The sequence below is a fragment of the Xyrauchen texanus genome, chromosome 16 (genome assembly GCF_025860055.1).
Source record: "Xyrauchen texanus isolate HMW12.3.18 chromosome 16, RBS_HiC_50CHRs, whole genome shotgun sequence".
Taxonomy (NCBI): domain Eukaryota; kingdom Metazoa; phylum Chordata; class Actinopteri; order Cypriniformes; family Catostomidae; genus Xyrauchen; species Xyrauchen texanus.
The window spans coordinates 10,541,205-10,567,365 of NC_068291.1; the positions used below are offsets into that span (position 1 = coordinate 10,541,205).

Below are 26,161 nucleotides of genomic sequence, written 5' to 3' on the forward strand. Positions count from 1 at the left end.
GGCAGTCATTAATTTGGAGAATAAGCATTTGTAAAACTGGGTCCTAACTAGTATTATGATTGCCAGACAGATCATTTTAAGGAGTTGGAAGTCAGCTGGAGCGCCCCTATTTCAGGAGTGGTGTTCAGAGATAGCCAGAGTGGCAGCTCTTGAGGAGGGGGTGTCCAGAAGACTGCAAAGTGGGGCACGTATCTGTCTTTTTTTGAGGGCTCTCTGGGAGGGACAGTGGAGAGAGAGGTGTTGGGGTGGTGTGTGATTAGTGTATTATTTATTTTAATTTTATTTATTTATCTATTTTTGTTGTGTGTCTATAATTATGTGACCACTGGGGTGTTTTTGGGGGTCGGGTGGGGGATTGGGGGGAGGGGAGGTGAGGGGGGAATAGTGAGGGTAAAATATTGATTCTGTACACATTTTACATAATAGGATCAAATAGGCAGATTCAATTTATTTCAAGCTTTATTAGCAAGAGTACATTTCCAATGCATTATAAGACACTATACATATAGACATAAAAAAATGTAATTGAAAGTTCAATTTTCTGAAGTTGAAAATTTCAAACCTGTTATTTTCTCTTGCTGCTATATCGAGCACATGCTGTCTCTCTCTCATGGGATTTCGCTTTTGACTTTGATTCAGATGACAGTGAATGAGCATTTTTGGGCGTGAAGAGATACAGCAGCTTGCCCTCTTGCCTCCATTCTCAGTCATTCACCCCAGTGTTTATGATTGCTCGGGAATGCATTGCACAAAATGAACGAGCGTGCACTGCTCCACAAAATCAGTTTCTGTGGTATAGTTGAGTCGAGCTTTTACCTCCTGGAAAGTTTTATATGCTAATTGTAACTACAAGAAGTGGGGAAAACATTAGTTACATTGTTATGTGAACCCCTAGACTATTGATGTCAACAAAAGCTAATTAGAGTCAGGAGTTGGCAAACCTGGCATCCAATTAATGAACTGATTTGGAAGTGTGAGTTAGACCTACTTTGACTAAAAAATAATTCAAACATTTTGACTTTATTATTCACATGAAGCATCTGCTGATGTGGACCATGCCTTGAAAAAAGAGATCTCAGAAAAGCTACGATCAAGAATTGTTGCTTTACATTAATCTGGAAAGGGTTACAAAGTTATTTCGAAGAGCTTGGATATTCATCTGTCCACAGTTAGACAAATTGTCTATAAATGGAGACGATTTAGTACTGTGGCTACTCTCCCTACAGAAGTGGCCGACCAGCCATTATGATTCAAAAGGCACACCGCAGAATGCTCAATGAGTTAACAAAGAACCCTAGAGTGAGCTTAAGATTGAAGGAAACATTGGAACTGGTTAACTCCTCATTTCGTAAGTCTACTTATCTGAAAACATTAACAATGGACGTGATGTCCATTGTAGGACACCACAAAGACATTGCTGTGTGCCCGAAGTTTGCCAAAGACCATCTTGACACTCCACAACACTATTGGGAAAATGTTTTGTGCACTGATGAAACTAAGGTTGAATTGTTTGGGAAGAACACGCAGCACTATGTTTGGTGTAAAAAGGGCACCACATACCAACATGAAAACATAATTCCAACGGTGAAGTACGTTGGAGGGAGCATCATGGCTGTTTTGCTGGTTCAGGGTCTGGACCGCTTGCAATCATTGAGGGAATAATTAATTCCCAAGTTAATCAAGATATCCTACTGGATAATATCAGGTTGGCTGTATGTTAGCTGAAGCTCAGTAGAAGTTGGTTGATTCAGCAGTACAATGACCCTAAATATCTAAATCCTCTAAAGTATTGTTTCAAAATAAGAAGATCCAGCTTTTGGAGTGGCCCAGTCAGAGCCTAGTCCTTATAGTCCTAGTCCTACCCAATATAGATGCTGTGTGAACAAGAGCGCTGTTCACACCAGATATTCTAAGAATATGGCTGATCTGAAGCAGTTCTTTAAGGAAGAATGGCTCAAAATTCCTTCTGAACGTTGTGCAGGTCTAATCCGCAGCTACTGGAAATGCTTGTTTGAGGTTATTGCTGCCAAAGGAGGATCGACCTGTTAATAAATACAAGGGTTCACTTATTTTTCCACGGCACTGTGAATGTTTAATGGGATGTGTTCAATAAAGATATGAAAGATTAACATTGTTTGTGTGTTGTTAGCTTAAGCACATTGTGTTTGTCTATACTTGTGACTTTGATGAAGACAAGATCACATTTTATTACAACTTAATACAGAAAACCAGCTAATTCCAAAGGGTTCACATACTTTTTCTTGCTACTGTAAAAATACAAAAACTTCTTATACAAGTTCATTTGTGTGCAGTTAAATTGTGTGGTAGCTCAACTGATAGAGTGCTACACTTTCAATGCAAATCTCAGGGGTATGAGTATTTTTATGACGCTGTTAGTTAAGTTTAGGTTTAACTCTTGTGTGACCTTCGGGACATTTTTGTCTGTTTCATTTGATAATTTTGGCTGTGTTAATGCCAACAGCATAAATTTAGCATTTGGAGAATTTTTATATTTCAACCTCAGTTCCTAAAATACATCTATAATACACTGTGTACACAAAATAGTTACGCTCAGGACCTTAAGGATAAAAATGTCCATATTGCTAAAACAGCAATATTTGATCCCAGTGCCATTAAAGCATAAAATCATGAATTCTACGTTATTATGCTTTTATTCCGGAGCCCTGGCTTCAAAATAAATAAAAAAAACATATTTCTCATGTTTAGCCTATGGAGCACATACATGTTTTTTTTCCTATTTTCTGTTTGCAGTATTATAGAGCGGTGCAGGCCAATTCAATAAATGAAGCAGCTAAAATTCTGTGGGTGTGTTTTGTATGGATATTTAGCGTGTGTTTTACAGAAAATAAAAATGCATCAAATTCAATGTTCCTGCTAATCATTAACATGTCCCAGACTGTGATAATCCAAAAATAAATAAAAATTCCCCTTAGCATTTAGTATATGGAAACAACAACAGGCATTTAAAGGGTTAAAGTCCTGAAAATGAATGAATATTTGGTAGTTATGATCAGGACTGATGTTAGTTAAAAAATTTTACTAATTGAAAGTAGAAAATAATATTAATAAATAATATTATTATTAGGGCTGTCAATCAAAAAGTTTTATCGAATTAATTACATGGTGTCCCGATTAATTAATCGCGATGATACATCGATACGTCGATGATACATCGCACATCTGTCTATCTATCTATATATTTATATTGTATTGTCATATATATATATATATATATATATATATATATATATATATATATATATTACTTATAATAACAAATATTCAGATAATTAAAATGCGTTATATTCTTGTAGCAGAAGAGTTAATCATTAATAAGACAATACAAAAGCGGCTTTAGAATAATGTATTGTTTACTACCATATTATTGATCATAAGCCAATCATTGTCATACAGTTCACAGCAATCCATTTCACAAGTGAATTTGTCAATCAGTTTGAGATTTATTATGAGGGCTTGTTTAAGGGCCCATCAATTTACACCTGCGTCAGACAAGCTTGTGTGGCATCTCGGGTGCGTTGCGTCATAAGCATAAAATGTTTAGGTCACTGTGTCAATTTAAATGTAGTTTAATACTTAGAACACATCTTGAGATCCCTTAGTTCAAATTTGTGATCCACATTAATCGTTAATGTTATTAACATTATTAATGTTATTCAGCATTATAATATATAACAATAATATTTTAAATAATTAAATGATGTAAATAATTAAACTTTACTAATATATAATAAAGTAGTATGATATAATGTAATATCATATACTATTGTACACCAGCCAGCCTTAGGCATGGCGGTCCTGTCCTTGCAAAGACCGGGACCTCTGAATGCCCCCAGTTCACATTTCTAGCTTGGTTTTGCCAACAGCAAGGGCCACGTTTTGCTGACATTTTGACAACTCTGTGCTCTTGACCTCTTGCTCTTTCCCTCCCTCCTCCATCAGGTTGGCACAGAGGGAGTGAATTCCCCCCTTGCCGATAGGGTGAAGGTCCCTGGGACCAGGCTGTTAATATAATCAGGAGGGTGGTATGCTCAATTAGGCACTCATAAGGGCCCAGGAAGGGTCTGGGGCCCCAGCAGAGGGCAGGCAGCCCTACCCCTGTGAGCCATTAATTGTGGATGACAGTGTGTAAACATTTGGGTGAATAGGCAGTGCAGGTGTTGGACACACCACTCATTGGACACTGTCTCAGTGGTTCATTTCACACCCGCTTTCTTCTGAACTTTCTCTCTTTCTCTGTCTCAATCACTGTTTGTCCATTAGACAAGATGATCGAAAGATAAGTTACAGTATATTTAATTTATTAATATCTCTGTATGTGTGTGTGTGTGTGTGTTAAGTGTTATTATTTATAGCACTGTTTCCCAATAGTTTTTTTGTGGGTGGGTGGGTTTGTTTGTGTTTTATGTACCCCCAAACACCCCATGAGTACCCCTAATGGACACCAAAACCAGAAATGTGTTCCTGTTAACTTACTGGATATCATTAAGCATTATAATGAATATTGTTGAAGTGGCCATTATTGCAATTCATTATTCACTTTTAAACTAAATTAAGCAATAATGTGGGTGAAAAACAGACTCCTCTGGTACCTTTTAAATACTCCCTGGGATATGTGTACCCCTGGTCGGCAATCTCTGCTTTAGGGAACACCCTAAAGAACATGTTAAAGGTGAAACAGGCCGGTGACTGGACTATCTAAAAACTTTGGACAGGCATGATATCAGGTGACTCCTACACATGATACAGGAACTTGTGAAATTTGCAGCCTGTACAGGTAAAAGACATGGAATTCGACAAATGAAAGCCAGATGAGGGACTTTAAAGTGAATGGGGTCTCCATCTGACCTCACATTCTCTTGTTTGAAGTCCCTCTATGTCTATTTATTTTCTTCATTCTTACACGATTAGGTTAAAAAGGCACTTACAAGAAATATGGAAGATGTATTGACCACAGTTTAGGTCTGAAAGGACTTGTCTTATTGTATAAGTCCCAAAACTTACAATATTTAATCTTAAGATATTGTCATACCACATCTCAGGTTTACACAACCATAGTCACATATTAGATCTACATTTAGTCCATATTGATCTGTACTCTTACTTTATGCCAACAATTGTCTAATTTATATCTATTTTTATTTATCCAAAGGAATTTTAGGAGAAATATCTGAGACAAAGTTGATACTAACAAGAGCAACCTCTGAGCCTAAAGGGATAGTTCACCCAAAAATTGCCATCCCAAATGTGTGACTTTCAGAACACAAACAAATATTTTTAGAAGAAAATTTCAGCTCTGTAGGTACATACTGTAAAATGCAAGTGAATGGTGGTCAGACCTTTAAAGCTCAAAAAATTACATAATCATAGCACAAAAGTAATCCAGAAGATTCCAGTGGTTGAATCTATGTCTTAAGAAGTGATATGATGTTTGGGTGAGAAAAAGATGAATATTTAAGTCATTTTCTACTACAAATCTCCACTTTCAATTCACACTCTGTAAGTGAAAGTGAAACTGGAGATTTACGGTAAACTAAAAAATAACAAATAAAATATTTGTTTCACAATCAAAGCGAGTGCGTCACTTCAGAAGATATATATTAAACAACTGGGAGTGGTGGTGGCGTAGTGGCTAAAGCACAGGGCTGTTAATCAGAAGGTCACAGGTTCTAACCCCACGACCACCACCATTGTGTCCTTGAGCAAGGCACTTAAATCCAGGTTGTTTCCGGGGGGATTGTCCCTGTAATAATTGCACTGTAAGTCGCTTTGGATAAAAGCATCTGCCAAATGCATAAATGTAAATGTAACTGGAGTCGTATGGATTACTTTTATGCTGCCTTTATGTGATTTTTGGAGCTTTGAATGTCTGGCCACTATTCACTTACGTTGAAAGAATCTACAGAGCTGAAATACTCTTCTAAAATTCTTCGTTTGTGTTCAGCTGAAGAAAGAGTGTCACACACATTTGGGATGGCATGAGGGTGAGTATATGATGAGAGAATTTTCATTTTTGGGTGAACTATCCCTTTAAGGATATCTCTGTGAAAATATAATGAAAGCACTTTATATTAATGTGTTGTTTTAATTTCTGAACACACTGAGGTTTCACAGAGTAATTAGAAGTTTTGTGGATATATTGCCTAAAAGAAGACAATTGCTGTCAACGACATTAACTAAAGCAATCTCTCAGGGTTGGGGTCAAAACTTCAACTTATCTGAAAGCTGGTAAAACCACAATAAAGCTCAGTCCAGATGTCTAATTACAAAAGCTGTAAATGGGTTTAACAGCACTAAGAATCACTCAATTTAAAGTACAAAGGTATTTAAGGACACTTAACATGACGTCGGCATGTCACGGTTATCTAAAACATCATAATAATCTAAGAATGGGGGAGAAAGACCTCCTATGTACCCATGTGTTGATTAAAGCCACGAAATGTGCATAGCTTGGCAATAATTGCGTTCGAGTCGGCAGGGTGCCTGCAGGTTTGGGTTGGCTGGTCTTGTCTACAGACACCTGCTAATTTTCTGTTGGCTTTGCTTGCTATAAACAGACAGTGAACTGCCACTGAGGATCTGTGGAAAGGGTCGGTGTGATAATTGGGCAGCACAACCCTTTTTTCAGTGTGTTCGCCCATCAAACATTTGTTTCAAGTGTAGCCAAGTGGCAACAGACATCTGTGTTGGTCAACGTTTCTCCAACAACAATATTTCACACACCAGAAAGCTTCTTTGTTTTGGATGATGGCACGGTTAAAGCATAAGGCTGGAGGAAAGTGGATACAAGACATAAAGTGATCTCGTTAACATTCCAATAGACACTCCTGTCCCCCTCTCTCCTCCAGAAAAACTTCACACAGTCCTGGCCAAAGAGGGACCAGCTGGCACAGTGAGTACCAGTGCAGCTGTATCTCCCCTGAGGCTTTGGGGAGATCCAATTGGCAATCTAAATTCAAATCAAGGTACATTCCACATACGCCATCCCTGATAGAACGACTGCATGGAGGCAGCCTGAGCTCAACATTCCGTCTGCTTGTTTGATAATCTCATCAATCATAACCATGGATTGGCCTACTTTGCCTATATTTCTCTTATTTTCTCCTTAAAATTAGGGTGGGGGTGAATATATATTCTCTCTCTCTCTCTCTCTCTCATGAAACAAATGTAGCTTGATACAATAATAATTTATTATATTCAATATTTTAGTTCTAGATGTCAAACTTTTATCTGCAGTGAATTTTTTTAGGGAAGGATTTCTTTAGTCTTGGCAAGCCAACAAAGAAAGTATTGGCTACAAATAAGCTTTGACCCTTGAACAGTGAACATTTTTCCCCCTGTCATTGCTCAGGAAAAGAGATATTATTTAAGTAGTTCCCAATTGCCTATACTCTGGGACGTGTTGTCTCATGGGGTAAGTTGTCACAAGGAGAACCTGCTGTTTATTGACACTGACTCATACAGAATAAAACAAAATCTTTGAAATATAAAAAAGAAAAGTAATTTCCAACAAGGTATTTTAGGCCCTTATTGGCTTACTTATTAGGTTTTTTTTCTTTCTCACAGATAGCAAAATGAAAAAGGCATTTTTGGGTTCCCAGAATGTTTACCGGAATGGACATTATATCCTCTTTTGGCTAGCCAGGATTTTAGTTTTATTTAATTTTATTTTAATTTATTCTTTTTGAATTTTTTGTTTTATACAAAACAATTTGTGAAACAGCAAAATGGAAAAGTCTTACCCAGTTAAAAAAATTTTTGGTTCCCAGATAAAGTTCGCTTTTGGTTAGCCAGGATTTATTTATTTATTTTCTTTCTTTCTTTTCTTTTCTTTCTTTCTTTCTTTCTTTCTTTCTTTTCTTTCTTTCTTTTCTTTCTTTCTTTCTTTTCTTTTCTTTCTTTCTTTCTTTCTTTCTTTTCTTTCTTTCTTTCTTTTCTTTTCTTTTCTTTCTTTCTTTTCTTTTCTTTCTTTCTTTTCTTCTTCTTTCTCTTTCTTTCTTTCTTTTCTTTTCTTTCTTTCTTTTCTTTTCTTTTCTTTTCTTTCTTTCTTTCTTTCTTTTCTTTTCTTTCTTTCTTTCTTTTCTTTCTTTTCTTTTCTTTCTTTCTTTCTTTTCTTTCTTTTAATTAAATTTAATTAGAACGCTCCTTACTATGCCAACAAAAAATGCACAATTCATGTCTTGAGATCAGTTAATAATAAAATAAGTTAAACACAACATCACACATAACACGGAGACTTAAATTAATTCATAATTTTTGATGGAACCTTTTTTCTTTTTATCTTTGTACCACAATACTGAAAATAGCCTTGCTTTTACGTTACCGGGGATAAAACACGAAATTATTTGTAAAATGCATAGGAACCTTTCAAAACAAATGAGAAGAGAATCATAAAACTTTGTACGTCATTACATTTGCGGTAACCAAAGTAGTCTGATGATTAATCCGCGGACTTTTTCAACCCCCACACGTCTGTACACACTGTCATTGGACCCTCTGAATGTCAATCACGCAACATAATCCCACCTCCTGAGGTTTTAAACGCGTCTCAGTGTAAAACAAACTATTCAACCTGTAGCACTAGACAGGACCGTATAGAGAGTGTATCACTACGACATCATCTTGAATGAGTCCTCTCTATGGCACTATGAAAATGAACACCACTTTACACACGTAAAGGAAACCCCTACTGAGGACGAATACATTTGGGATCAAAGTTTTGGAATTTCCTGCAACTTTGGAACCTTTGCCAATTAAGTTGAATCTTGTCCATAGACTGCCAATTGTAGCAACACTTCAGAATCAGACAGAATGCACTCCTACAATCTGGTCCTTTTTGTATTTGTGTATTGCCTCACGCTTTTCATGATGATGTGTCTGCCAGGAGTCTCGGCGCAAAAGTCGAATGGTCCGAGGGTAAGTCCTTGCGGAACTCCGCTCTTTGCCACATGATATTCAGTTGCACAACTGCGCATGTTTGCGCATTTGGAAAGAGCACTTTTGATGTATAAGTCTGATAACTTGACTGCGTCATTTAAATTTTTCAATGCGTATATTATTCATACTGTCAGACAAATGGTTTGGATATTTTAGAGCGCATGCCAATGTCAGTGTAGCACATGCACAATTGGGAAAGATAATCATGCATGACAATAAACAATCTACTAATAAAGTTACATGTGTATGAACCTACTGGTGTATACACAGACATCAAATGTAATAATACCTCTTGCATTGCATCCTAATTATTATACTGAAAACAGTTTTAGTCTTTGTCATAGCCTATTAAGTTAATACTTATTATATTTGGGAATGACCAACTAAACATTGTGGTATTACATAATCCTCAGGCAATATCAAGGCCTATTCTACTATTCTACTATATATATATATATATATATATATATATATATATATATATATATATATATATATATATATATATACATATTCATTTAGAAACATTATATTAAAGTTTAGCCTACTTAAGCATATTGGCGTTGCAATCTTAATACCATATTTAGATCCTAGTTTAGATTCTAGGTTTATTTTTATTAGTGTTTAGAAAAGATTAACTAAACAGTCTAGAATGCATAATTACCCAACTGCAATTTCATTACATTTAAGTAGCCTATACCCCTGTATATTGGCATTGCATCCTAAATAAAATATGTAGAACCTAGTTTTAGCTTTTGTCCATATTAGGTTCATTGTATTAGTTTTAGATAAACAGTGACATCAGTATACCCCAAAATACCCAATTTGCACCTAAATACTTAGAACCTAGTTTTATCGTATGTATTACGGTTGTACTTATTAGTTTTAAGGAAAGATGAACCTAAGGTTCTGGAATGCATAATAACCCATTGGCAATTTCACAGCATCTTTTAGTGATTCAGCTGAATAGTTGGGTTTTGCTTGCTGAAGCACATTGTGCTGTGGGATTGTCAGTGAGTCTTGAGTACACCCATTGAACTTTTGTCATAAAGGTCTTTTGCTTCCTGTGCACCCCTCTGTGCCCATAGAAAAGAGGACCATTGCCTTTCCAATGCAGCATTTCATACGATTTCAACAAAGAAAACTGTGTGGAGTACTTCTTTCTGCAGCTGAATCAATTTGCTGACAATATTGAATAGTGGTTCTATATGGTGTTTTTAAAAATGACCCCTGTTAGTTTTGTTTTTGCATATGTGGGAATATCACACTCATAAGTAAGAAGGTTTGCATTGATGAGCTGTTTTACTTCTTCTCAAATCCGTTATATCCTATATCAAATATTAAATGAATGACAATTTGTTTAATTTACATATAATTGATACTACTTGTCAGGCATTTATTTTTCTCGATCCTTAAATATTTGAGAAGTTCAAACACAAGTTTGCTAAGATTGCCACAAGGTCCTTGCATGTCCATTCAAAGGTAAACCAAGACATCGACAGTTGAGAGTGAAAGTGCCTAAAAATGAGAAAAAGACAGAGAATGAGAACAGTGCAAGGGAGTTTAATTTGTGGATGCTGCTGAGGTATTGTCATATTTGTGGTTTTAGGGGTTGGCGCGTCATTATAAAATCTGTGATGTGAGCTCACATTAAACCAATCAAAAGCACAACATATGTGTGTGGAACTCAAATGATTAAGAGACCAAAGTATACATTTTTAGAGCATTTGTATTTTCTTGGTAGATTCTAGCAGAAGTGTTCAAAATTGTCAAAAGTTTTTTAAAGGGAAAGTGCACACAAAAATGAAAATTCTTTCATTAATTACTCCCTTTGAGGAAGATTTTCTAATACAGTTAAACTCCAAGGAATACAGTATCTCCACTAAACACATTTTGCATCAACCTCACTTAATTATTACAGCAGGTCATAAACACTGTTAAAAAAGTTATGAAAAGTGAAATGCTTCAAAAGTTGTACTCCCTGCTGTGCCTCATTTGTAAAAGCTTATCTCGGTATACTGTCAGCTCCAAAAACCAAAAGTGTGAGGCCTTAAGGCTGCTGGGCCATGTGTAAGATTTATTTGGGCCAATATGATGCTTGAGCTCTTTCCACAAAGACAATCGGGTGATTGGGTTTATTAAAAACAAAGATTGTATGAGAGGAAGAAAGGATGCAACGAGCAGAGGGATTGTTGGTTGCTCTTTTTCACATTTAACATGAATGTAGCACACTTTTCCAGTCATGGTAATTCAGAGCACTTCTACCTGGCCAATTCTAACATCCCGCAGACTTAGAAAATAATATTTTCTTAGGATTGAATGCTGTCAACAAGTAGTGAAGTGTCTGGGCACAGTGAACTCCCAGGCTGTCAGTAGTAATTATTTTGCCCTATACTTTGAGATCTTTGGGTTAAACTGGTCCTTTGCAAAGATCACCGTGAGCTTTCCTTGTTATTTGCCTGGTAACACAGTCAAATATGATCCTTGTGTTAGCATGACATCATTATGGATTTAAAGGGACAACAGAGAAAAAAAAAACTGAGTTAAAAGGTCATAGTCTGATGTAATTTTTGCCCATACACCATAAAATACAAACACATTTTTGTGGACTACTATTACAAAACAGATAGTTCCAACTTTAAATTCTAATTGGATAAATACAGTTTGAAACCACTGTAAAATAGAGATACAGGTATGTACTCACCGGTGCACATTCTATAGGTGTAAATAGCAGCCTGATCTCATGAAAATTACATGAATGTGGTGACAATTTCACAAACAGATGAGGTTTTGAAAGTTAATGGTCTATCGGGTCTTAAATCAACAAAACCTACCTCCCTACCCTAAACCTAAACCTAACCGATAGTGCCATAAAAAGCAAAGTATTACATGAAAAAAACAATTTCTGAAGCAACGAGAGGTCGCCCGATAGTGGATTTTACAGTTAACGATAACTACGTTGGGTCGTACCTGCCGATAACCAATTAATCAACTGATAGTTTTTCAAATAGATACTGAATGAAAAAATAACACTCAAAGTAAAATAGTGCTGAACTTTATAGCAAAAATAAAAAGTTCTGGCTGAACCATGGTCATGTATTGTACTTTTTTAAATAAAATAAATATATAAATATGAATATATATGAACTAATATTCAAATTTTAAAGTCAGCTGATTTTTTAAAATGATGTTGTTTTTCTTGTCCACAAGAGGGCACAATGAAGACATAAACCATTCAGCGCCATTAGATTATTGAAAAGAACATCCCTATCCTGGCTGTTAGAAGAGCATTTCATTTTCAACTAACGTGCTGTGCATAAAACAAATAAATTAAACTTTTTAGTCGGTCCATATTCACAAATGTTATGTCAAAAATTAAATGAGGGGGGAAATGCTTCAATAGACAGTTCACATGGTGTTACACTTGCACTGATACTACTCCAGACTCAAGCTTCATAATATCAACGAAATACCACTTTTTATTCTGTACAGTTGTATGTTGATTAGACTTATTCACATATAGCAGTAGTATTCGGCTGAACTCTATGGTGAAGCAGCTTAGACTATGAGCCCAGGCCAGAGGCTGTTCATTCAGACAGAACACAACAGACTGGAACCGAACACAAGGACCTCGAGACACACATTTCCAAGTTGAACATCTTTCCTGACAAAGCATTTAAACAATTAATTGCTTAATCTGAGAAATGCTTATAAGAGAGCAAGACGCAACGGCAAAGACCTCCACCAACTATAAGGGGCTGTTCACACCGGACGCATTTGCAACCATTTGTTTTTCTATGTAAACGCATGCTAGACAAACGTCTTTGTTTCCCTTTGTTTTTGTTTATTTTAGCATCTGGTGCAGGAGTATTTGTTGCACCGTGTCTAGACTTTTTAGCACAAGAATGTGATTGATCTGAAATCATGGTATTACAGTGAGAATATTTTTTTTTATTGAAATCAGATGCATTTCTGAAATCGGCTGCATGAAGATATTAATTTGCTTTTTTCACGTCACTAGCTTTAAATATGCAACTTAGCTGGCTAACGTAGCATAAACGTAATCAGCTGTATATAAACTGGACTTTAGCCAATAACCGATTGTTCCAGAAATATGTTATTGGTGCAGATTAATTGGCAAATCCGATATATCTGTCAACCTCTAGAAGCATCCACGTCATTTGTGATACTTTCACCTCTAATATTGATGTACATGCTATTTATGACTATGTCCTTCGCATCAAGAGCAATGCTCTCTCAGTTGAGCTTACTGCGCAATTGGATTGTGTCTAAACAAGCTCATAAATGTAATAAAATGTATCACCTTACAAGTCACAGTAAAAGTATTTAGATGTAATAAGATAGCATTAAAAATGCTTTTGTCTTTGGCCAAAGTCTAAATTACAGCTTTTTCTCCAAACATACTTTTGAGTCTGTAGAACACTCATGATTTGTATCCTAAATTGAGCACTTCAATATTTCCTGACCTTTAAAGTCTGGACTTTATAGAGTGTGAACTTTTTCCATCATGACAATGCGTAATTTAATCTGTTTTCCTTTGGTAGTCTAGTTAAATGATATGGCATGAGGCTTGCCACAACATCAATTTCTCAGGAATAGCTGTTCTCACAAACTGTTTTAAGCAAAATGTTCCTTTGCGACATCATGAACAGGTGTCACGCATTATCTCCTTTCCAACATTAGCTCTTTCCAACATTACTCTAATTATATACTGAATCTATAGATCTAATGATTCCTTTAAATAGAGCATTCTGTTAAAGTACATTTCGTGGTGGTTAGGTCAAGCTGCCTCACAAAAGTTAGACGAACACGACCACAGTGTGACTGATTAAAAAGTGCTTGGTGGTCGGCTGGGGATGCGGGGCATACAACATACCTGGTCGAGTGCATCACTGAAACCTTGTAAAAATGTGTAAAGAACAAACACAGTGAGGCGAGTCTGTGCTCCATGCCAAGACTGCATTCTCCCAGCTCTGCAGATGAGTGCCAAGCCCCCCGCACCCCCCCCTTCTGTGCTCTTTTTATAAGAGCGGCCCACATCACACCCGAACTGCAGGTTTTAGTGTGTGTTTGTGGCTGAGAGGGAGAGTTAACATGTAAAACATGTTTAATACGCAAGTACATCAGTGGTGTTTTCTCCGTGTAGGCAAGGGAGGCAGTGCCTCATTTAATATGTGGGTAAAAAAAACATTAGACTTTAGATATTACGAAATGTGAGCTCAAATAATGTGTATAGTAGTTATATTTTTAAGGATATTTTTACCTTGAGCGCATTACTGTCTCCACCAACTCCAACGTGCCATGAATGTGAGAGGGGGTGAAAAGGTGAAAAGTCACATGAGGGGAGACGTGGTCTTCACGTAGCGCTGATTCATTCAGTACACTGTCAATCAATCAATGAGATAATTCCTGACTCTTATGTTCGCAGCAGCAGTGTGTCTGTGCAGATCGCTATGAATGGGACGAGCTGATGGAAGTGGAGAGACTATTTACATTAGTAAACTACTAACTGATTCAGACAACTCCTCTTTTGGTCACATCCAAATCAAAATGAACTTGATAATATTTGATTTTTCTTGATTTAATACATAGTCTATTAATACAAAAAAAAATAATTATATTAGTATTGTATGCATATTTACATTGTAAGATAAAAGGTATTTTAATGCCCTTCCTCTTATACAGTATATAGCGACGAACATATATATATAAAACAAACCATACTTCAGATATTGGGCATATATCTAGGCCATATTCAAATTTCACTATGATATCTATATATATATATATGAAAATGTTTTGTAGTATTTTGATATATACAGTAAGTTGCATAATACAGTTTGTGCAAGGATGTGTCTTTTTTGTATATAGACCTTCTTTTTTATATTATATCTATTTTTATTGTGGCAGGGCGGAGGGCGGGGCTGGGCCGGGCTGTGATTCCGCACACCCGGCCCCTAATTAGGCTGATTAAGCCAGAGAGGGATAAAGGTGACCAGAGATGGCATTGTGTATGAGAGAGAGTTACAGCCAGCTGCCCGACACGGAATCACGGACCCGCCCATCACCCTGCCATAGTAATATATCAGATTTCTGTATGGGTTTAACCTCTAAGCTATGTAAATGTAAAATTAAACTTAAATATGAATTTACATTAGATAAAAAATAAATAAATAAGTAAATAACCCTGATATGGCACTCTGACTCATTTCAAAAGTCCACTATCGGGCCTGTGCGAGCTAGGTCTATCATCTGGCCAGCTGGGACCAATTGCCACAGACCTCGAGCAGCAAGAACAAAATCAATCTGCTTTCCCACTATCGGGCCTATAACTCCAGAGTGTTGCCCAAAAACCCTCCCTTAATACTCTGATGCGGTGCCAATGTCACACACCTCGCCCATTTCCCAAGCAAGAGGGAAGCTCAAGCTGAGGTTTCGTGCTATCTAGATATCTAGAAAATCGAGTTTATATCAAATGTAAACAGCAAGATAAGTTAGTGTTCACATCTCACCAACTGTAACTGCCAACAGTTTTCTGAAAGTTCACAGAAAGTAATTTATCTTGGAACCGCTTTATCCATTGGGAGTTTTAACGGATTTGTACTGTGCCCACATTTTTACATTAATTTTTATCCCGAACCTGTACCATAGTGCGCTGGAAACCCAACCTGGCAAGTTCAGTGAAACTCAGCCTTTGACACTGAACCCACCTCAATACCTTGTTGGCCTTGTTTGGCCCAAGGGTAATCAGCGGACCAATGGTCAATGAAGAGAGGCACAATGAAGCCCCAGAAGTGACAGTGGAAGTGCAACTGGCCCTGGCACGTACTAGCACACCCTCATTACTCGGCTGTCTGTGTATTTAGCAGTGATGGGTTCGTCTATGAAACTGTAGCTTCCTAAGCTACAAGCTATGCATAACTTAAAGCAGTTAAAGTCAAGTCGAGTTACAGTCAAGCTACTCTTTTGGAGAAGTAGTGACCCTACAACTCAAGCTACTAAAAAAATAGCTAACTACATTGAAGTTATTTAAAGAAAATAGTTTTTTTCAGATATATAACAATCTTTTTTTTTTCAAATTCAATAATAAAGAATTCATTAATATCACCAGATAGCTATATATTTTATTGAGGTGATATTCTCTTACAAAAAATAACCATGGGTAATACAGTCATGTTTACAACAATATTACTATAGTAAAACCATTATTACTATATTGGACACTACAGTGCTGTAAAACTATGGTTAATTTTATCAAAATCATGGTTATGGGGGGAAAAAAAACAGTTACTGCAGTCATGGTTACTACAATATTACAATAGTAAAGCCATATTTTATGCCAAAAAAAATAATACAGTTACTACAGTCCTTGTTATTATAATATCACTATAGGTGGGTGTGTTTGATTACTCCCTCGGCTCCATTGCTGCATTCGCAATACAATGTGAGAAATCTAGTATTTTGTAATGCTACTTGTTGGAAAATGAGATTGTCACTGGTTACTGACTCGCCTTCTTAAATGTGGTTTAGATTGTAGAGTTGCTACATTTAGTTATCTACTCCTCAACACTGTTATTTAGTAATAGAGCTTTGAACATTACAACATTACAAACTTCGATTTTGCAAGAAAAAAAGTGTATAAAAAGTTTATTCCAAAATATTCAGATTTACACTAAATAAAAAAGTTTTGAAACACTTGACTTAAATGTTTCTCATGATCTTAAAAATCTTTTGATCTCAAGGTGTGTGCTTAAATGTTTGAAATTCGTTTTGTATACAGAAATATAATTGTGCCACCATATTAATTTACCAGGAATTCTTCTGTTAAACCTGAACTTAAATGAAATCACTTAACTTGTGGCTTCTACAGAAGCATATATCATTACTTTACAATGCCACTGCTCATGGTTAGTCTGTCTTTAAATGTTTATCTGCTATTGTTAAAAATCTGTTTCTCTATGGCAAAAATGTTTACTTCCGAAAATCGGCTGTTGGTTTGATGTGATTGTTGTGTGTTTTTGTGTGTGTGTGTGTGTGTGAGAGAGAGAGAGAGAGAGAGAGAGAGAGAGAGAGAGAGAGAGAGAGAGAGAGAGAGAGAGAGAGTATGTGCAGTATATGTGCACTTGTGTTTCCAGGCTAAATTACACTAGGCAGACAGCAGACTTGGACAAGGACTGGAGCTGCCAGAGAATAAGGGGGATAGTGTGAGCGAGCCAGAGCTAGATAGTTGAATAAAGGGAGAGAAATGTGTGTGTGAGAGAGATAGGCAGAACAAGTTGGGAGACAGAGTCAAGGCACAAAGGGGTGTTCTCCCTGTGTGGGCCAGAGGCAGCGCTGTGTGCTGGATATACTGTACAGTGTGGGACTACTGGGATTTGGATGAGGAAGTTTTTCTGACAGAGAGTATGTGTTCTGGGTCAGTGCAAAGGCATTTTGCTGTGAAGAGATAGCAGTGGCTATCAGCATTTAATGATATGGCTAACTCTATGAAAATACCATAGATTACCAGCCTCACAGAAGCTTCAGTTACATCCTGATAAAAGTAGTGTCTCTTGTACCCCTTTTACAAATTTCATCAACTGAAAGGAATGCCACATTTTTGTCATATTGGTATCCTCAAAAGGGACCTGCTCTTATCTACATGATTTGTAGCTAATGCTAATTGTGCTACTACAATGGACAAACAACTTTACCAGTTATTTAGTTTGTGCAAGTTTAGAGTATTTTTAGAGTATATTTCAAGTTTTTGTTGCTATAAGATCAAACACACTTCCCCAACATGTTGCAGTTAATGTTAAGCATGGTGAACTGCATGGAATGGGGTCCGAGCAGTTAGTCATTAAAAGTGGTTCCAGAATTCATGCTGATGTTCATCCACTAGAGACTGATCTCGCCGTGAATTCGGTGACAGAAGGTTGAAATTTCTTCAGCTAAAAATGGTCAATGCTTATCAAAATTCTAACCACTGCCCCTAGTGGCCAAAGCTGGAAGAGTTGTTAAATGATGTATGAGCATGTGTGAGATCCAGTTTCCAGGTGAAATGTCCACAGAGGGGTGCCAAAAGCAAGTTGATTTTAATTGTAAATAATGTAATGCAGTGAAGAGGAATGCATATTTTATTGTCCATACACCAATTTATTAACCATAAACTAAACCCCAAACCTAAATCTTACTGGGTGTTTCTCAAAATTAAGAATGATGGACTTACATTCTTACGAAGACCAGTCTTGCCAAGCTACCTTGGAAGAAAAAATTCTTCCATTGATGGACAAGAAGGACAAGAGGACGTAGAACACATCTATTGCAAGCTTTGAGATGTGCTACGATCTTCCTGTTGTGCAATTGCATGTCCCAGCGCATTTGTAGCCAGTGACAGAACTACTGGCACAATTACACACCAGTGACAGCATTATTATCATCATACACGTGAGGTTGGTTGCAAGACTAGTGACACCCTGAAAGAATAAAGTCTGTTAACACTCATTTCCTCCAGACCAATAACAGAACCCTTAACACTCAGACACAGACCAATGTCACACTAGAGGTCTGCAACCTCTGTCATTTTTGTCTAGTATGACTTCACTTTTGGGTCGGATTTGTAATTAATGAAAATAATTAACTGGTGTACCTAAATAGTTTCAAGCATGTGCTTTTTTTCACCGACACACATGAACAAACGAGTTTGTGGCTGTTCACGTTGAATGTGTTTTTGCTCATCTGCTGTTTTTCCATTGTTTTCCTATTTAAACTTGTGCAGGATAGACATCTTTGACTGTTGCACTGCATCATCTCGCAGTTTTTTCAGCGTCTCACACCCACCGCATTTTTTAGACACTGTGCCAAGTTAAAAAGAAGCCTTTGTTTCTTTTTGTTTCCTTCCTATTTTTAGTGGGTGGTCAGATGTGATTCACTAGAAAAGCTGTCATGATTGTTCCTCAGCCAAGTCTTGGCATTAGAGAGACAAAGTAGGAACTTAGGGAAGCAGATTTCCTGTCAGCCTGGAACTAATCAGTCTGATGATCAGAGAAGTGGGGTTATGATTTCTGATCTTTTTCCTTCAAAATCCGATTGAACCATACAATATTATTGTAGTATTTTTATTTTTTTATTTTTTTTTAGATTTACATAACCAAGTTCTCACACTCTGTGCTATGTCTTGTGAAAAAGTAATTGTGAAGCTTACAAAGCACCTTATTAGGCTTGGGATCAATGCCTTTTTCCCACATCGATAATCTGAAGATTTTCCTGATGATTATTGATGCATATATGGATTTTATTTTCCAGATATAGAAGGCTGCTTGTTGCACAATGGTCTTTGTCTTTTCAAATGTATTTCTAAAAAAAAAAGTGTGAGCAGCTGGGTAAATGAAAGGGGTTAGCACTAAAGCCCGACCGATATGGCATTTTTGAGACCGATATCGATTTTAGAGGGGGAAATTCACCGATTACCAATATGGTGGCCGATATAGATAATTTTAGAGCTGGATTGAAAACATCTAGCTTACTATTGTAACCCCCGTTCCCTGATGGAGGGAACGAGACATTGTGTCAAATGAAGAGACACTAGGGGTCTTTCTTAAAGGCCTCGGTTACCTCTGAACTTGAGAAATGGCCAATGAGAAATTGGCAGATAGAATTTGCATGTCCCACCCCCGGACATACGGGTATAAAAGGAGGGAATCGTGCATGAGCCGAGAATGAGGTTCGGCCATTACAGTGGCTCGGTACAGCATCGTGGCCGGGGCTGACAAGGTCTCGTTCCCTCCATCAGGGAATGGGGGTTACAATAGTAACCTAGATATTCCCCGTCTGTCGCTCACTTGACATTTTTTCAAATGAAGCGAAACTAGGGGTCCCTATTCAATCACGCCATGTGCTGAACCGTGTATGTGAATTGCTGACACAGGCGCGGGCAGACAGTTGCATGCCAAAGCAGCAGGCTGCGTCAGACTGCACGTACCCTTCCCCAACGCCCCATTAAAACTTCATACATTTTTTCGGTTCCCGGGGGTTGGGGGGGTTCAAGCGACATGGGTGCAGGCCTCGCCAGCCTCGCCTTTTCTCTCTCTATGTTTCTTGCATAGAGTTAAAGAGGCTGGGGCCATTTAACGCTATAACATGCATTGGAGAAGGAGTTCTTATCCAACTCCTATTCTTTCAGTGGGAAAAGAACCCATGGAGTCAACATCCTGCCCAGGCTATGGGGAGGTTAAATGTGGCGAATACGTCACATGGGTTTTCAGGCCACATGTGGAAGTGGTGCGGTGGTAGATCCTACCTAGCGAGGGATAAGTTGCTAAAAACACAGCGACCAAGGGGCAGAGGGGACTGCCCAAGAGAAACGCGAGTCCGCCGGGAAAGGTACTGCGGAAAATACACACGGGTATTAATCTGTGATAGCCAAACCCTGTGGAGCACCTATTCCAGTACAGTGTAATTTTATTACCCGTAGTGTGTCTGGTCGGGAATTCCTCCATTGAATTCGCGAACCAGAGGGCTAGGGAGGAAAGACATCCAGGGAGCTGGATCAACTAAAGCTCTGCGTGCAGTCCACATAGTTACGCAAAGCACGCACTGGACACAGCAACGTTAAGGCTGTGTCTGCCTCCTCCTGGGGGCAGCTTCGCTTGCAGGTTCACTACCTCTGTGGGAGTCATAGGAACCTTGGGCATGTAGGCAAGGCAAGGCAAGGCAATGGTCTTAGGATGACGTGTGCATTTGCCGGACCGGAATCCAGGCAAGTGTCACTGACAGAGAACGCTTGCAGGTCCCCAACCCTCTTGATGGAAGCGTGTGCAATCGGGAGGGCCATCTTCAAGGAGAGGGCTCTAAGCTTGACTGAATCTAACGGCTCAAAGGGGGGACTCTGAAGGCTCGAAAGGTCCACGGAGAGATCCCATGAGGGGAACAGGCATGGCCTGGGAGGGTTCAGCCTCTAAGGAACCTGAAGATCAGGTCGTGCTTCCCTAATGACTTGCCGTACACTGCATTGTGGTGAGCCGACATGGCAGCTACATAGACCTTTAAGGTGGAGGGGGACAGGCTCCCCTCCAGCCTTTCCTGCAGACAAGAGAGCACTGACGGGTCTTCAGATCGGGAAGAACACCAATTTACGAACAAGTGCCATTCGGGATGTAAAGCTGTCTGGTAGAGGGAGCTCTGGCTTGGTTGATCATGTCTTTGACAGCAGATGGTAGGCCACTTGGATCTTCCGCAGAATGTCCATGGGCCAAACATGGAGGTTGCAGAGATCTGGGCGCAGATGCCATAGGGTGCCCCGTCCCTGAGAAGGAAGTTTGGCCGTTGAAGTGAGGGCCATAGAACTAAATCGAACTAAATCGCGTAGCCGAGTGGGATGGTCACGGCCAGCCAGCGCAATGGGTTGGAAGCATAAGCGATGTGTCTTAGCTCCGAGCTGGGGGCACTAAGGGGACGATCACGTATGACGTACCCGGTGGGGTTTCGCAGCAGGAGGAGTAGGTAATATTATGTTGGAGAGCAAGTTGTGTCCCAAAACAGCTGAGAAGAAAACTAAAAGCACTTACCTTGCTCCGCGTACCCGGCTGGGGGCGGGAAAGTGACTGAGGAGAAAGTCCTATGGAGGCTTTCTCTAGACTCGTTAGAACTGGCCCATCGGGAGTCTACAGTTGAAGCCATGGAGGTGAGAGGACCGCGTTCATGGGGCCGTGACTGTAGGTGTTTGGTGCTAGACCGCCGTGGGGGCACCGGTTAGGTGACTGAAGGAGTTAGGAAACCACTCTCTTTTTCTTGGTAATGTGTGTTCCGCGGCCCGGTGGGGAGCGGCAAGAGATTACCCTCCCGGCCCTCCACTGGGAATTAAGTGGTCCAGATACCAACTCTGTAGCGGCCATCTCACTCCTTGGTTTAATCATCTCAGGAATGCGTGGGAGCCTGCTGGGTCCCGGTGGTGGTTCGTGAGACGGGGGCGTCAGCATCCTGCGGGGAGCTCTACGCTTGGGCTGAGAGCTAGGCCCAGGTTGAAGTGACCATTAGTGATCCAGCCATTGGCCCATCCATCTGGTCCATCAAGAGTCACTCTCATTTAATCTGTCCATAAAACCTTTGAAAAATCTGTCTTTTATTTCTTTGCCCTATATTGATGCTCGGGCACTAGTTCGCACACTAGATGCATTTGGTGGATGACATGGAGCATATAAAAATTGTAAACAATTATGTTTTATTACATTATGCGCACCGCCACTGACAGACAACAAGCTATGACTCTGGAAGCAGTGCTACTGAACTCAACTCAATTGGTTTTCCATTAAACTCAACCCAAATCATTATTAAATGATTGTTTATGCCAGGCATCAGTGGATGATACTATGTATATGTATCTTTCATATAGCCTACACAATGTATTTTCTGTTACAAGTATGTCTTTTTCTGGTTTGAAAGCTTGAATGTAACATATTCAATGCTACACACAAATAAATTTCATAATAAACATTGTCATTTCTAATCATTCAGTTTGCGTAGTTCCACCGGTTTCATACCTGCAAACTCATCAACATCACTTGTTCATTTTTGAAGAAGTACAAAAACTTCCATAACTTTTGTGTGTATAGTGATCCACCACAACCTAGTTTGGCCTGCAACCTTGATTCCCCCATTGGCTTCAGTAAATGTTATATCTCCACCTTGTGGTTTCCAAAAGCTATTACGCCATTGGAAAGCTAATGTTTATATATCGATGCCTCAAAAATATATCAATAAAATAATGTGCCGATCAATAATCGATATGTGGATATTTTATGACATCCCTTTTGACATGTCTTATTTTACATAAAAATTTAGAGAGCAAGGTGGCTCTGATCACCCATATTAATTGTGATACATACATAATAAAAATAAGGAATAAAATCTGAAATACAATAAACACATATTTTACTAAATATTTACTCGAAAAACTTTAAAACTGGCCAAGCAGACATGGTAATTGGCCAATGGCGGTAATCTCAAAATGGACAAATATTGGTCTGACCAATTCATCCATTTATTACTATTAATGACATTTAAAAACATGGTGATACTACATTTACATTCTTTAATTTAGTTGGAAAAATTTCCCTTGTAATCATGTTGCCAAAGCACTCTAGCAACCACATAGCAACACCATGGCAACAACCCACAACACCCTAACATCCTAGCAGCAACTTTTGCACATGCAAGCACTACTTACATTTTATTCAGAAAGTACGCAAATGTATTTTATGCCTATATGGTTTTATTCTGTTCATGACTTAACCGTTGGACATATCACATATTTGTAACAGTGTAACAGCTTCATTAGACAAAAATCTGCAAAGTCCTGTTTGAAACGGAGTTCTAATTTGAAACAGAATTCTCACTTTTTTAACTTTTTTAAGGGGTGCCAGCAGCACTTGGCCAGCTAATTCTGTGGCAGCCAATCAGAAGTCTGCTTTTGCCCATTATTTTGTTGTTGTTGTTGTTCTTCTGAAAGATAATGACTGCTTCACACGTTATAGAGAGTAGCTCTGGCACCGCTTGTGAATCCCACACACCTACACTCATATGAAATGCCTGCCAAGAAAACAATTTCTGTGAGATTTCTCCTGTATCTCCAGCTCTTCCGGAAATCTTCACATTGTTGTGAGAATCCAAGCGAAAGTCAAGAGTATCTGTATTCTCAAAATAGAGTGCTAAGAGGAAACATTTGTTACTAACCTCAAATTGAAAATGAGAAAATGTTTTGGGATCACTTTTAATTAGAAAAATATGCTTGACATATTGTTTTATCAACAATAGGGTTGTTTTTTTTAATGATTTGCACATGTGTTTGCCATTGTTAGATAACTGGTGGGATTTATGGATTGCTGACTACTGAATGGATAGTTTGCTCTGCAAGTTGAAATATTTCAGAGAAAAAGTAGCATGTGTACTGACTGAAAACCCCTTTCAATGTAATATTAATTGAAAAATATTGTTTAAAGTGAAAAGAGCAGCAAATAAAGTATTTTTAATCTGTTTAGGCCTATATGCCTCTAGGTTATAAACATTGGCCCACACATACTCAGTGAATGTGTGTGATTAATTTTACTTTCAGTTGTACATTTACTTAAGCTCTGATTTTTAAAATAAACAGCCATATACACACATTTTACAGAATTATTCACACATCAATATGCTTTCAGTGTGAGGCATCGTTTTTGTCCTGCACCATGTCAGTAGTATCTGTTGTTAACCTTCCAAAGCCTGTTCTTTGGTTGACTGTCATTGGGAGATGTTAGTGTGTGAAATAACACTTCTTAGAGTAGAAATAGAGATATCTGTGTCAGTGCCTTACTCCAATACACAATGTTATCTCAATACTGGACAGGGTCTTTATTTAAGAGCAAAGCAGGGAGTTATGGCTATCATGCCATTTAGATGCCCTAAACTGCCTGACTTTTTCCCCAATCCAAAACATTTTAAATAAAAAGGATAAATTAGCTCTTCATGGAAGCTCTTAAAGGAATAGTTCACGCATGTAATTTCAAACATAAATCCCATGGAACATAGTATGTGTGGAGTGTTCTGGCTGATACACACAATGAAATTGAATGTGCGTCAGTTACAATCAGCAGTGAGACATGTGAGAACTAATGACATTTGATTTCAAAGACATCAAAAATATATAAATGTACACAAGAACGAATGAGATTTGAGAGCTTTGGTGGAGGGAAAGATCATTTACATTCTTATGGCTTAAGAAGACTTAGAACATAGTGAACAACTAATATATTTGGTCATTTTAGGAGCTTGACAGCCCCAGACCCCACGCGATTTCATCGTATGAAGAAAAAAAGCAGACAGGACATTCTGCAAAATATATACTTACAGAAAACCACAATGGTTTGGAAAGACATACTTGTACATAAATTCATTTTATTCTCAGTTAACTTTTCCTCTAGATGTTATCCTTTAGGTTTCGACTTAGGCCACATCCACACTAATACGTTTTTGTTTGAAAATACATCTTTTTTGGCTACGTTTTGGCTTTCCATCCACACTGAGCTCAGAAAAACCGAGCTTTTTGAAAATGCAAGTGGATAAATGCTCTCCCAAGTGGATAAAGCCATCTTTGCATTGTAGTGTGGACAGGGAAAATGGAGATATCTAAAATGTCACTTATTTGATTTCATGTGATGGAGTCATATGATCCATTCAACCTAAAACAATCAAGATGGTGGCCTGTGTTGTAGCATTGTTATTGTGCGTGCTGTACGAGTGTAACACAAGGACAATTACTTTTCAGACCGTACATGGAACGGCAATTTTTTGCATACACGGTAAGAAGATTAAAGAGATTTCATAAATTTTTGTTTGGATGAGCAACTTTTGGAAAATGCTTGAAAACGACAGTGTGGACGGACAAATTTCGAAAACATAATCTCCATTTTCAAATGTATCCGGATTAACGTGAACGTAGCCTTAATTCCTTATTTAATATGATCCTTTGCTTAGTCTTACTCATTTTTTGTCAGTTTCTACCAAAAATTATAGATTAAGCCATTCACCCTCTGGACATTAACTCTAAATCATCTTTAAAACAGCTTGCTTTGGATGCAGTGGTTATAGTCTTACTTTGGCCAGGCGGCTTTTATCAAGAATATTTTGGTCAACTCTAAACAAGACTGAAGCTTTGCTTTAGGCATTCACATTTTTCATGTAGATGTTCTGGGCAGTATACCTAGGGTTGCTTACCTGGATTGTTTTATATATAAATATACTGTATTTATCTCTATTATATTTTTTTGCCTAATAATACAAATTCAAATGTTTAAACTTAATTTAAATACTGATTAATTTCAAATGCATTACATAAACGTTGAAAAGTCTCTTTTTTTTGCAACACTCAGTACAGTACTCAGTAGCTACAGTATTGTAAGAAATTAACAGGACATTTTTGTGTGATTTGGTGGTAAGAACAGTCACTCACTGAGGTCATCACAGGTTTATTCAGTGATGTAAAAGTTTATACAAAAATACATATAAAATATTATATTTAAAATGTTCACATTACACTTTATAAAGTACCTGCACTCGGAGTAATCGATGGCAGAATGTCAACTTTGAAAATAAACTTTTGGAAAATGTAACTAAAACACCAATAAGTTCACTTGTTTCAATGTTGTATTTA

General features: G+C 38.0%; 1 protein-coding gene across 5 annotated transcripts in view; it reads left to right on the top strand.

Moving 5' to 3' along the window:
* Positions 1–8,624: 8,624 nt before the first annotated feature.
* LOC127656889 (SPARC-related modular calcium-binding protein 1-like) overlaps positions 8,625–26,161 on the top strand; it is a 119,005-nt gene continuing 101,468 nt past the window's right edge. For all 5 annotated transcript variants that reach the window (XM_052145416.1, XM_052145417.1, XM_052145418.1 and 2 more), the window contains exon 1: positions 8,625–8,955. In XM_052145416.1, coding sequence (XP_052001376.1) covers positions 8,851–8,955 — 105 coding nt within the window. In that variant the 5' untranslated portion in view covers positions 8,625–8,850. The remainder of the gene's footprint in view (positions 8,956–26,161) is intronic.